The sequence below is a fragment of the Equus quagga genome, chromosome 20 (assembly GCF_021613505.1).
Source record: "Equus quagga isolate Etosha38 chromosome 20, UCLA_HA_Equagga_1.0, whole genome shotgun sequence".
NCBI classification, from domain to species: domain Eukaryota; kingdom Metazoa; phylum Chordata; class Mammalia; order Perissodactyla; family Equidae; genus Equus; species Equus quagga.
The window spans coordinates 6,189,215-6,202,532 of NC_060286.1; the positions used below are offsets into that span (position 1 = coordinate 6,189,215).

At 41.2% G+C, this 13,318-nt stretch overlaps 1 protein-coding gene across 1 annotated transcript in view; it reads right to left on the reverse strand.

The window, feature by feature from the left end:
- Positions 1–6,724, reverse strand: part of CCDC175 (coiled-coil domain containing 175) — a 66,983-nt gene extending 60,259 nt beyond the window's left edge. The window contains exons 1-3 of the mRNA XM_046647508.1: positions 6,568–6,724; positions 4,292–4,377; positions 2,052–2,163 (exon numbers count right to left, since the gene is read on the reverse strand). Of these exons, the coding sequence (XP_046503464.1) occupies positions 2,052–2,163; positions 4,292–4,377; positions 6,568–6,724 (355 nt within the window). The remainder of the gene's footprint in view (positions 1–2,051; positions 2,164–4,291; positions 4,378–6,567) is intronic.
- Between the last annotated feature and the right edge of the window lie 6,594 nt (positions 6,725–13,318).

Below are 13,318 nucleotides of genomic sequence, written 5' to 3' on the forward strand. Positions count from 1 at the left end.
GCTGCATAAGGGGTACTGGAGGGAGCTGCTGGAGACTGCTGCACGCTGCAGGACCCTGGCGCAGAGAAGCTGTGTGCACTGCAAGAGTTTGCCAAGCTAGGCACACTGGGACCAGGAAGAGTACCCCTTTTTCCTACATTGTTCCTCCAGTGCCTTCTACTGACAATGCATAATATTGTGCCAGCTAGTAAAGGGGAAAATTTACAGGGCCCAGCTCCCTTATCACAGAGCAGACAAAGAAGGTAGATTTGGAGCTGCAAGGCAAGACATGGATAACCAGAGCATCCACTTAGAAAATGTTATTTAACTTATTTAGACCACTGTTTTAGGTTGGACTTCCTGGGAAATAGACTCTAAAATCCGTGTATAGGAAATGTATTGTGTAGTGCTCTCAGGAATATCACCTCTGAGGAAATAACTGAAGCAGGGTTGGGCAGAGAGAGGTTAAATGGTAATGAGCCTTGGAGCTGTGACGACACTTTCGAGTTATTCTACATCTAGGAGAGGGAGGCAGATCTTTGTACCCTCACAGTGGCCAATCGCTGAGTGTGGGTGGCACCTGGGGAGGGGATGTAACCTGGAGTGCAGCCTTCCTCTTTTGTCCAGGGCAATCCTTGCAGAGAAAGAGAGCTGTGGCCTCAGCCAACACTCCTCGCAGCTGGGGAAAGAAGGTGGACCCTTACCTTGCATCAAATACAAAATTTAATGGATCAAAATGGATCAAAGACCCACATGTAAGAGCTAAGACTATAAAATTCTTAGAAGAAAACATAGGGGGAAAGCTTCATGACACTGGCTTTGGCGATGATATCTTAGATATGACACCAAAAGCACAGGCAACAAAAGAAAAATAGATAAACTGGACAACATCAAAATTAAAAACTCTTGTGCATCAAAAATCATCATCAACAGAGTGAAAAGGCAACCCACGGAACAGGACAAAATATTTGCAAATCATATATCTGATAAGAGGTTAACATTCAGAATATATAAAGAATTCCACAACTCAATAACAACAAAAGATATAAAGAATTCCACAACTCAATAACAACAAAAGAAACAACCTGATTAAAAGATGGGCAAAGAACCTGAATAGACATTTCTCCAAAGGAGATATACAGATGGCCAATAAGCACACGAAAAGATGCTCAACGTCATCTTTTCCCTAACATGATCGTTAGGGAAATGCAAATCAAAATTACAATGAGATAACAATTCACACCCATTAGGATGGCTATTACGTAAAAAACCAAAAACAGAAAATAACAAGTGTTGACAAGAATGTGGAGAAACTGGAACCCTCATGCGTGATGGGTGGAAATGTAAAACGGTGCAGCCACTGTGGAATACAGTATGGCAGTTTCTTAAGAAATTAAATGTCAAATTACCTTATTACTATACAATCCAGCAATTCCCTTCTGCACATATACCCCGCAAAATTGGAAGCAGGGACTTGACTAGATACTTGCACATCCATGTTTATAACAGCATTGTTCACAATAGCCAAAAGGTGGGAGCAACCACAGGTCCACCAATGGATGAATGAATAAAGCAAGCATGATATACATACATACAGTGGAATATTGTTCAACCTTAAAAAGAAAGGAAATTCTGACGTGTACCACAAAACAGATGAACATTGAAGACACGCCAAGTGAAATAAGTCAGTCACAAAAGGAAAAATATTGTATGATTCTACTTATATGAGGTAGCTATAGTAGCCACACTCATAGAGACGGAAAGACAAAAAATGCCGGTTTAGGCCAGTCAAGCTGCCTAATTTAATTGAATAAATATCAATCTGAAATGCACTGATCTATATATCTTTAGTCTATTTAGAAACTAAATTATATAAATTCAAGTTTTATATACATTATTTCCACTTAAAATGTCAGGGACAATTATTACGGATCTCACTATGTTTGTGTTGTATACTCTTTCTAGCTATATTTTGACATGAAATAACTATTAAACTCACCTTGTTACAAGTATTTGGCTCTATTTCCTTATAAGATAAACTACATTTCTCTAGTTGATAACCTCAAAAGTACCTTCAAATTCTCCACGGACGCTATAAGGGAGAGTTTCCAATAGATAGTACAGTCTGCTGAGCTCCATGCTTTCAATTTCCAGACGATCAATTGTAGATTTTCTCATTTCTTCCTGAAAATTTAAATTATATATTTAAAAAGTTAAGACATTATAATAAGATTGAGCTCCTAAACAATGTTTTCAGAGATCAAATTTTGATTTTCAGTAAACACCTTTTGTTATTATTTTTATCTGGAATAGACAGTGGGAAAAGTACCTACTCTACAGTCAGTTTTTAAGGTGTTATTGTTCATTTATCCTTCTATTTCTGCTGATTTTCTCCTACTCAGAAGTCATCTTTCCCTATGTTCATGTGTTTGTTGTATGCAGTTTCAATCAATTTAAAAGGAAAGACTCCAAAAAAAGGGTAACATTGAGAAAGAAAGCTACTTAATTAAAAAATAGAAAGTGCCTGTAGAAATATGCTTAGGTATATTTCTATAAAGAGAAATATACCTAAGAGATATATAGAGATATAGAAAGAGAACAGTGGTCCTCTTACACACACTGACAAATCCAAACAAATAGTCTGGTGGGGCTATTACTATTATTATTATTATTATTATTATTATTATTATTGGCGGGGCTATTTCAAAACAGGAAAAAACCTTCAAAAATCCGTTAGTGAAAAAAACAGATAAATCATCTTTTAAATAAATGGTCGTGTTGGCTATAGTTATTTTACGACCTGAGAAATTGCCATTATATTTTATGAATAATGAAAAGCAGATTACACAATTGTATATGTAGGATGATCATTTTTCTGTAAAAAATAAAATTCACTCCCGGCAGCATCTATACACTGCAGTGGGGAGGTCAGTCATCAAAGAATTAATTGTGATTATTTTAGGGCACTGGAATCATGGTGGTTTTTACTTTCTTCCTTTTGCTTCTCTATTTTTTTCTAAATTTTCCAGAGTAAACAAGCAATGCTTTTATAATAACAAAAATTTGTTACTTTAAAAAATGGGGGGCCAGCCCAGTGGGGCAGCAGTTAAGTTCGCACGTTCTGTTTCGATGGCCTGGGGTTCGCTGATTCGCACCCCAGGTGTGGACCTACACACCACTTAGCAAGCCATGCTGTGGCAGCCATCCCACATAAAATGGAGGAAGATGGACATGGGTGTTAGCTCAGGGCCAGTCTTCCTCAGCAAAAAGAGGAGGATTGGAGGCAGACGTTAGCTCAGGGCTAATCTTCCTCAAAAGAAAAAAAAAGGAAGGATTTATCTTTATTTAAAAGATTTCACAGCTCAGATATTAAATGGGGACACACTAGATGCTTCTATAAGCCACAATAAATATTTTGACCCCTTTAAATCCTCAAGAAAAACAACTAAAAGAACAAAGCAGACAAAAGGTTTCCAGAGTACCACAGTGCAGTACGACACACCCACTCTCAGTGTTTACATGTGTATTTACTTAAGTGGGACTACAAAGTATAATTCTGTAGTATACATACACAACTATATGAACTACATAAAAATATAATTACAAAGTAATGAGATGAACTTTTCATCAGTAGTCTGTAGACAAACTCATTTACTTGACGGCCATATTTCTACATTTTTAGATATTTGATATGTAGTAGATTCTTAATATTTTTAAATCAAATGAAGAGACTTACCATTCTGACCTGCCAGGGAAGCATTGTAAACATTATCCAGGGCCAACTTTAACTATTTCTTTGATGGGACCGAGTTAGTATAACTGAAAGAGTTTCTGTCTGTTTTCACTGAACATCATGGTCTACTTCTGGGAATAGGCGCCAAATAGTCTTTCATCAGTTATGTAAGGAATTGCTTATAGAGAACTGAGTAAATTGGTACCCTGAGTGCAACTTATTCCAGAGGTTGGTTTGTTTTAAGCAAGGTTTACATATTGGTGTGCCAAGCATTTGCCCATGTGGCCCACCCCTTAACTGAGCTCCATCATCAGCAGAATCCATCTCCTAAGCAGGCTGCCCTCATCCATAGCACAGGTCCTTAATTCTGTGTCCTGTGTGGAAAATCGAGCAACAACCTGCAGTTGATCGACACTACTGCCAATGCTTAGTAAACTGAGACAAAAATTTTTTCATTCAGAGTAAATATTTTCCCTATTCATCTATTAAAGTACCTTGAACAGAGCTGGTGCTAAGTTAAAGTTTGATGAAGAAATAAGTGGAAGATTGAAAAAATAGCTCTTATAGAAAATACAATACCAATTTCTTAACAGCGAAAGCAATGTCCTTAAGAAAGGTCCTAGCTTCTTCGTTGCATTTAAAATAGTCACTTTGCAATGATTTTTCTAAAAAAAACCAAAAAAAATAGAAATTAAGATCTTTTATTTATCAGTCCAAATCCTATTTAACCCTTTAAAATCTAGCTAGCTCAAATGCTTACTCAGTTAGAAATTACACTTTCTATCTCTGAATTTCTACATTACTCAATATGAATCTCTTTTGTGCTTGCTATTTCCTATTTCCTAATACTCTAATTTAGGTATATATTTTAAGCTCCTTGAGGAAAACTCCTCTTAAGATTCCATCTTTGCATCTTTCATGAAAGAAGGAAGGGATCTGTATAGGATAGGACAAAAAATTCAATAAATATTTATGAAAGGGATAAATATAACATGCCTATAACATAGGTTTGTTTTCATGTATTTATATCCTAAATATAATATTTTACCAAAAACTACACATTTAACTAACTGTTTAATTTTTACTTCTATGCCAATATTTTAATGATGGCATGAGAGTAAATATTGGTAAAACTGGTAGGTGTGAGGCAGAGCGTTTCCAACCCTTTTTGCTCACTCACATGCTGTCAGAAGTCTCCTTTTCTCTCTCACCCTGTGAGTAGGAGGCACATGAGATGAGAGGCTTGGGAAACCTTAGCAAAAGTAATGAAGACAAGATACATAGAGAATGGGGAGAAGGAAGGAAACAGAAGGGATAAAGGAAGACGAGAGAGAACAGAGGAAGTTCTACTTACCTTGGCTCTGTCATCACTGCATCATACGGATCTGTCTAAACGGATTTCAGGCCTCCATCCTCATGTGTGGGATGAGTCTGACGTGACTGATGTTTTACATGAGTTATCTAAGTTGCTTCTTATAACTTTTTAATGATTCCCATTTCACAGGTAAGAAATCTATGACTTCTGAGGTCATGCCATATGCTCAGTGTCACAGAGCCCATCGCTGATAGAGTCTGGATTCAAACACAAGTCGTATGACTCCAGAGTCCACACCCTCACTGTCCATACTCATCCCTAGGAAGAGTAAATACCAACTTCTGCCCTTAGTGCCAGGGAACTTGGATTCTCTTAATGAACTAAGCTCTCAAACCAAGTGGAAATCAGTTACTGAGTTTGCAAGCAAGTGTGTGTTCAGGAGGGACAGGCATCACCTGCTAGTCCTTCCATTTCTTCCAGGGAATGAAGGCGCACAAGCTTGTTCCACTTGCAGATGGGCTGTAGAGCTACATCCTTTATAACTCACACCAGGTTCAGAGGCTTAATGAAGCTTCTTCCCACAAAAAACTTTCTTAGGGTCCAGAAAGTATTAGCAGAAAAAATATTTGTGCAGAAGTACTAGGGTTGAATGGACCTGATGGTCTAGAGATCAAGCATGAAGAGAGTTCAAGACCCTGGCTTTGTGGTTGGCAATGACCTTGGACAGCTTTAGCTCTCTTCAGTGGTTAACTCTCTTCATGACAAGACTTGTCGAAGCCTATCTTATAAGAACTGTGAAGTTAAATTAGTTCATACAAGAAGGAAAAAAGAAGCTACCTCAAACTAACAGTAACATTACAACAGAAATCCATATGATCACCTTGGAGCGATGAGATGATGCTTTGTTGATTGTTTGGTCTAAACGGTGTCTGAGCTGAACAAGAAATGCCCTTTCTTGGATCGTGTCCTACCTTAAACTGAGGAGCCTTGATTACAGGTTCAGCTTTTAAGCGGAAGAAGTATTTTAACCTGGCCCATCCGAGGTCATTATCTGTTTGCATCGCCTGAACATCCTTCTCTATCTAATTTTCCTTGCCTAATACAACAGGAGCTTCTTAAACATTCCCTTTCTTGTTTGCCTGTAAATTCTCCAGTTTGCCATGGCAAAATATGTTGGACGAAATTCACTTGTAAAAGAAAGGCAAGAAGGGAGAAGTTGAAATTGGATACCTAATCCAAATGCAGGTGGGCCCTCCAGTCTGAGGCAAACGGCATGGCCTGGGAGTCTACGATTTATCCGGAATCTGTCTCCAGCTACTAGTGTGAGCTGGCTGAGTCACTCCAGTGTCACTACAGCAGACCAGCTCTGCCCTGGGTCCCACCCCGCTGCCTCTCTCCCCTCCAAGGAGCCGAGGAAGACGATGCCCTAACCAGGATGCTCTGGGTTCGGGGAGGAGGGTTCCCACTGTGGGTTCCCGCTGAGCGCCGCCTAGACACCACCTCCGAGGGGACGTCCCTCCCGGCGCCCGCGGCCTCTCACCCACAACAGAGAGCTGCTCCAGGGCGGCGGCCGCGACCGAGGAGCCCAGGGTTGGGGGGAAGGTGCATAACTCCAGGGAGGGGCCGGTGGAGACGGCTGCCGCCCGCACCGACTTCTCGCGGAGTCCCAGCTCTGCGGACCAGGAGCTCAGGGCCATCTTGCTGCTCCTGCGCGGCGCCTACCGGGCTAGAGCCAAGGACTGCCGGTTGCCACGGGCAACGAGGATGCCGGGGCGCAAGCTAGTGGCCGCACCTGGGTGGGTGCCTCCTCTGTTCTCTAACTGTATCCACAATTATTAAGCGATCCTGGAAGGATGAGTCCCTCTTTAGCCGTGCTTTCCTCCTATTTCCAATTTTTTAGTTCAGGCCTTGTATCTTTCTCGTGGACCATTGGAATCATGATGATAGCTTTTGAACTCTACTCTGCGCCAGGCACTACAGGAGGAGCTTTATAGAGCTCCTTGATCTTCACAGTTGCTTTGCGAGTCAGGTTCTTTTATTATCTCCACTTTTACAGACAAGGAAACTGAGGCAGGGATGACTAAGTGAGCTGCCCAGGGTTACAAGAGAATAATTTAGGATTTAAAAGTGGAGTCTGTATAAATCTACTACAGTACAAAACCCGTCTCTGTATTCTTTTAGAATTTTCCCTGTATCTGCTCTATCACTGAGCACATTTTACCTTGAATCCGTGATTTTCCCCTGTCTTCCCATCAGACTTTGAGCTCGTTGAAGGCAGGGATATTATTTATTTTTCCCTGCGTCTCCAAAATCCAGCCCAGCATCAGGCTAGTTCCCCTTTCCTCTGGCTGGATAGAGAGCAGCAAAGATGCTTTAACCCTCCCCTTCTTTACAGATGGAAAACTGAAATCAGAGTGACAATAATAATGGTAACAGCTATCATTTGTTGAATGCTTTCTATGGTCCAGGCACTGTTCTAAGTACTTTACCTACAGTAACCCATTTAACACTCATAACAGTCTTTTGAGATAGGTTTTATTTCCCACTTTGCAAATGAGGCCCAGTGAAACTTCTAGCATTGGATAGAAAGGGTGTCTTTGTTCTTCCCCATTGTGTACTGGTAGGATCTCCCCCATTTAAGCCTTCTCGTTGGCTTTGTGCCTAGGTCTGGAAGATGGCTATACATTTGACAAACAAATGGCAAGCAATAAGATATACTGGAGTATATGAGGAAGCCATTTGGTGTAAATCTAATTTTGCCTGATGTTGTTTTTCCAAAAAGGCCTGATGTGGCTGTTGAGCATGCGTCATATATCTGCGTTAAGCATTTGCTATGTCCCAAAGACAAGAACAAATGGCTTTAAGATAAAGACTCAACTTCCCCCACATTGGCATTTCCTTAAGGATAAGCATCTCTCCCTAGGCTAGGAATTGATTGCTGCACCCACCCTGTGACCACCCAGCTCAAGACAACAGACCTGCTTCCTGCTGTGTCCACTGAGACAGCAGACCTACTACCTGCTGTGTCCATCAGTCACTGTGCTGACAGAGCAATCTCGTGACCATTGTAAGAGAGACGTTTCAATCATATGTGATACATGCTCTTTGACGGTATATAACCACTCTGTACACCCCACTGGTTTGGTGCCCTTCCTTCCTCAAGGAAGGCAGGCCCTGGGCTAGGCTAGTCCTCAGATCTGGCTCATAATAAGCTCACCCCAATTTCATTTATAGATTGGTTATGGATTATTTTCGCCAACACATTAGACAAAGATTCCCCATCCCTTGGGTTTCTCACGGATTCTAAAGTGCCTGTCTCATGGTCAGGCTGCGATTCTCAGCTACAGGGACTCCATCACACAGTCATTTGTGGGAAGATGGCAGGAGGAGCACGTCCCCAAGGTAATTCCAGTTTGTTAGAGCAGCAAACAGATGGATTAATGCCCCTGATGGAGTTATGCCAAACAAGAAAAGCAAGGCACCTCCGAGGAAGGGCAGGCCATGTCTGTGTTAGTAATAACACCCGAGTAAGAGGCCTCCTTCTCAACTTTCTCTCTTGACAACTTGTTTTTATCCACCATCAGCAATTTCTTGGGGTTTACAGATTTGGGCTGAATACTGATTGCTTCATTTGCTAGTGGGTTTAGATTGGCTTGAGTAGTTAAACACCTAGTCTCCATTCTTCTTCTGTAAAATGAGATTTTACATGCTGGGATTATGAAGATTAAGCAGAATAACAACATGCTTATCACAGAGCATGTGCTATATCTCATCTTTTCCTTCTACTAAATGGAAAATAAAAAGCATTTCTTCTGAAGTACACATGCTAATGTCCTTTCTGACATCCTAGCCTTCCTTAAATCTCTTGGTCATTCAACCTTTAGTGAAAATTACTGTAATTAAGTCAACAGTCACTACCCAGAGGTGGGAAACTGGTTTTATTTCCATGTCATTTCTACTGGGTGGCAATGACTGCCCGAGTGCTCAGTTAGGGAGGCTGAATCTTGGCACAGAAGGAAAGAAGTCTGCCAGGGCACCAGAAGAAGGCATGGCCACATGTGCCTCTGCACCAGACTCATGGGTTCACGTGTTTGTTGTGCCTGCTGTGTGCTGGGCATTGTGCTGGGCACTGAGCACACATAAAAGAGACCTGCAGGTGGCGCTGGGGAAAGCCTCCTTGAGGAAGAGACCTGAGCTGTAAGGACCCAGCCTTCTCCTGTTACTCTCTTAGTGAAGGGGAAAAAGAGGTCAGAGAGAGATGAGGCAAAAAGAGGAAAGAGAAAGAAGAGGAGGAGGGGGAGAGAGAAGAGGTAGGAATCAGGAGATGTCAGCTGCCTACTCTTATGGGATCCTCCTTCCCTGGAGCCCTCCCCATTCTGGGCAGTTTTGTTTTGCCGAAAAGTTCACTTTCTCAGATCAATCCAGTCAGCATGTACTGGGCTTTATTACATACCAAATACTCTAATCAGTGCTTTGACTGAACACATGCATGAGATTTGGCTCCTCTTTTCAAGAAAATGGCCTTGAAAGTGGGGGAAGGAGGGCAGGCTGGGAGGCACAGCTCGCCACCACGTGTGATTCCCTGCATGGGGCAGTGGCCACCATGACTGCTGCTCACACCTGCAAGGCACTGTGCGCTTTTACAGAATGTAACTGCTTCCCCGGCTTAGTCTCTATCATAAGTCTCCAGGTGATTACTGTGATTATCCTATTTTTCAGAAAAATCACATCCCAGTGGGAGATTCAATGACCTTGGGGGTAACCTTGGGCCAGGCCCTTAGAGCTGGGCAATGGCAGAGCTGGCTTCCTTACTCCAGGTGTGGGGCACTGACCACTTGGCTTTGTGGCTGTGCAATCAGGGCAGGCAGTGGGGCTGGGATGAGGGGTGCTACAGGATGTCAGCAGAGCCATGGAGGGGTGGTCCATGAGCCTGGGGTGTATGGAGAGGGAAAGCAGGAGCCCAGCCAGAAGTTTGGTTTGTGGTTTCACTGTAAAGGGCCTTGAATTCCAAGCTAAGGAGTTTGGATTTTACGCTACAGGCAAGGCTGCTGTGAATATGCTGATGAACAGATTATGCTGCTCCCTGCTGGCAGCTGTTTGGTAATTCAGTGTATTTCTGCCTAAGGTAATATTTTATAGTGGGATAGAATATCATTATCAATTACAGGCATTTTGATCTTTTTCAAGGGAGCATCTGCAGAATAATCAGAAATTAAATTGGGCCTGAAAGAACCAATGCCATATTTAGCAAGAATGTCTTTTTTATTATTATCTTAAGTCACTGATGTTTTGGGCGGCACTTTCATTTATAAATGATGATTGTTAATGCTCACTTAGCATTATTATAGACATTTCCAACACTCATGATCTTTGAGTAGCAGTATTTTTATTTTCCTCATTTTTTCTTATTTTAATTAATTTAATTCTTATTTTAAAAAAGTGTTTCAGATATGATGGTTCCAAACTTTTTATGCATGGTAATATCATAGGCTAAGTGGTCTTGTAGTTTTCTGTGTAATAGTCTTATTACTGAATAGTTTTTTAACCTTTATACCTCAATTTTCTCCTCTGTGAAAGAGGCCTTTATTGTAGGGTAGTCATGAGAATTAAATAAATTAATAAAGTTCGAGTATTTATAAAAATGCCTGGAACAAAATAAGCCCCTCCATAAATGTAGTTGCTGTGGTTACCTCTGCACTATGAACTCCTTAAAAGTGGGGACAGCATTTTGCTTCTTTCTGAATCTCCTATGGCATCTAGCACAGCAATTCGCACATAACAGATGCTTAAGATATTGTTGAAACAGATAGGAAAGATTCACGTATTCAGAATTTTAAAAAATATAGAGCTCAAAATCCTCTGCAGTTCAGACTTTATTAGAAAAAGAAAAATACTAGAGAAATGAGGCAGCTTCCTCAGGGTCTCTCACACCACTTGCACATCTAGGCCGGTTCGGCAAGAACTGCTCTTCACGAGGTCTTCCTGATCGTTACTATGACAAGACCCCGACGGATGTTTTGAATCACCAGTTTAAACTGTACACAAAGTTTGGTTCTAAGGGAACTTTATGATACTAGACTATTATTTAATTAATTACTATTTTGACAATGGTAACTCTGATTTAACCATGATTTCAGAGAATGAGAATGCTGGATTCTCAGCTGTGTGGGATAGATGAGCTTCCAGTTGGAGAATGAGTTGTCACCGTGGCTCCAACTGTTGTGATTTCTTTTCCTGTTGCACTGTGGACGTGTGTCTGGTTCAGGATGAGTGTGCATGTCAAATTAAGGCATGGTCTAGAGACTTTAAGGTCTGTGCCCTTTCTTTTCTGCCTTGATTCATGGTGGGATTGTTAGGTAACACCTAGATTTGAGCACTCCTCTATTTAACAGCAAAGGTCAGAGTAGCAAAATGGTGCATTTGGAAAAACAATCCCCTGCGGCTAAGCCCTCAGACCCCCTGGTGTTCTTCCAATAAATGCCCATTTACGGTTAATATGCTCTAGTGGCTTCTTTACCAGCAATCAAATGTTCTTGCTGAGGCAGCATTGCTCCTGAGCTAGAGATTGACACTGAGAAGGCAGTGTGGCACAGTGGGAAGAGCCCAGGCTTCGAAGTCAGACACAAAGGGGTCTAAGGGCGTGTTTTACCACTTACTAGCTGTGAACTTGCACCAGTTATTTAAACATCTTTAGTTTCAGTTTCCTCATTTGGGCAATAAAAATATTAATCATGTAGGATTTTGAAATTCTGAGGATTAGAAATGTTTATAAAGCGCTCAGCACAGTGTCTGGCTCATTGATGCTTTGTTATTGCTAAAAGGTTTCATTTTAATAGGCTTAAAATAGGCTTATTGACTAATAAATCAAATAGCTAAATTGTATAACAATTAGATGTATTTAGCCAATTGACTTATATAATAACCAACTTTGGAATTAAGAACAAAATTTAAAACAAGATAAATTTTTGTAAAAAGGAAAAAAGTAAATGCACTTTACCTAGTAAGAAATTCCATAAATGCCAGGAGAAAACGCTCTTGGTTTAGCACTATTCTTCCCAATGGAGTTTAAAGATTCTACCGTAAATCGGGCAACCAAATGGGTTCATGCAGATAACCTAACAGGACATATCAGAATCCCTGAAAAAAGCTCCATGTATTCTGCTGGGAATATATTTTGTAGTAGCAAACATCTGGTGATCTCTCCCACACAGGGGAAGCAAAGACAAGACATGAGCTCTATATTCTATCATGAGCTCTATATTCTATCACGAGCTCTATATTCTATCACGAGCTCTATATTCTATCACGAGCTCTATATTCTATCATGAGCTCTATATTTTATCATGAGCTCTATATTCTATCGAGCAAAAAGGAAAACAGGATCAATTTGCCACTAAGAGATTATAGTGTGGTAAATTCCCTTGTAATTCAGAGCACTTTAAACACATTTATTGAGTACTACAGAGTTTCTGGGTATTTTGATGAGTGCCATGTGGAAAAAATACAATACTGCCAGTTTCAATGTGTGATTATCTCAGACTGGATGCATCATATTCCCTGGGCAATTTGTTCTTATAAGAGTTGACATGCTGAGGTGCTATTTGGTACTGAACCATTAATGTGTGAGTATCAGAAAGAAAATACAGATAAACTAGAAGTTTATGACAAGTGTATGCCCTGCTGCGTGGTAGGTGGTGGGGTGGGGGGAACCTCTCCAAACTTTGTGGAAATATTTAATTTTATTTTCAAAGTAACCTTTTGAATACAGAACCTAAAATAATTTTCTGTTATAGTTAACAGAACAGCAGAAAGCCTCTTTATTGCCTGGGCTTTCTCCCTGACAGTCTTCGAGGGCTGGCAGCCTCCTTCGCCTGAGGGCCTCAGTCCTGTCAGAAGGCCTTCTCCACACAATGCTACTTTTTCTGGCTCCGGTGACAGTGGAGAAGGAATGACAAGGCCTGGGCCGCTTGCCAGTCAGCCTGGCCTGCCCCCTAGACTCACGCCTGCTCTGCTTCCTTGTGTTGCGAGCTCTGCCCAGTGCAGGGGCCGGGTGACATCGCCATTCAGTGCTGGGTGGGAAGGGACCATGGGCAGCCTTCCTCTGGCTGTGGCCAAGCAGCTTCATCAGGAGCAGAACTGATGATCTGATCTTCATGCAATTGGGTCCTTGGTCTATTTCTCAATCAACTTGCAACTTGGAGATGAGATCTGACTGAATAATTTAAACCCAAATCCCTGGCTTTAAGACCGAACCTTAGGTAATATTTGAACTAATAGTCTCTTTATATGTA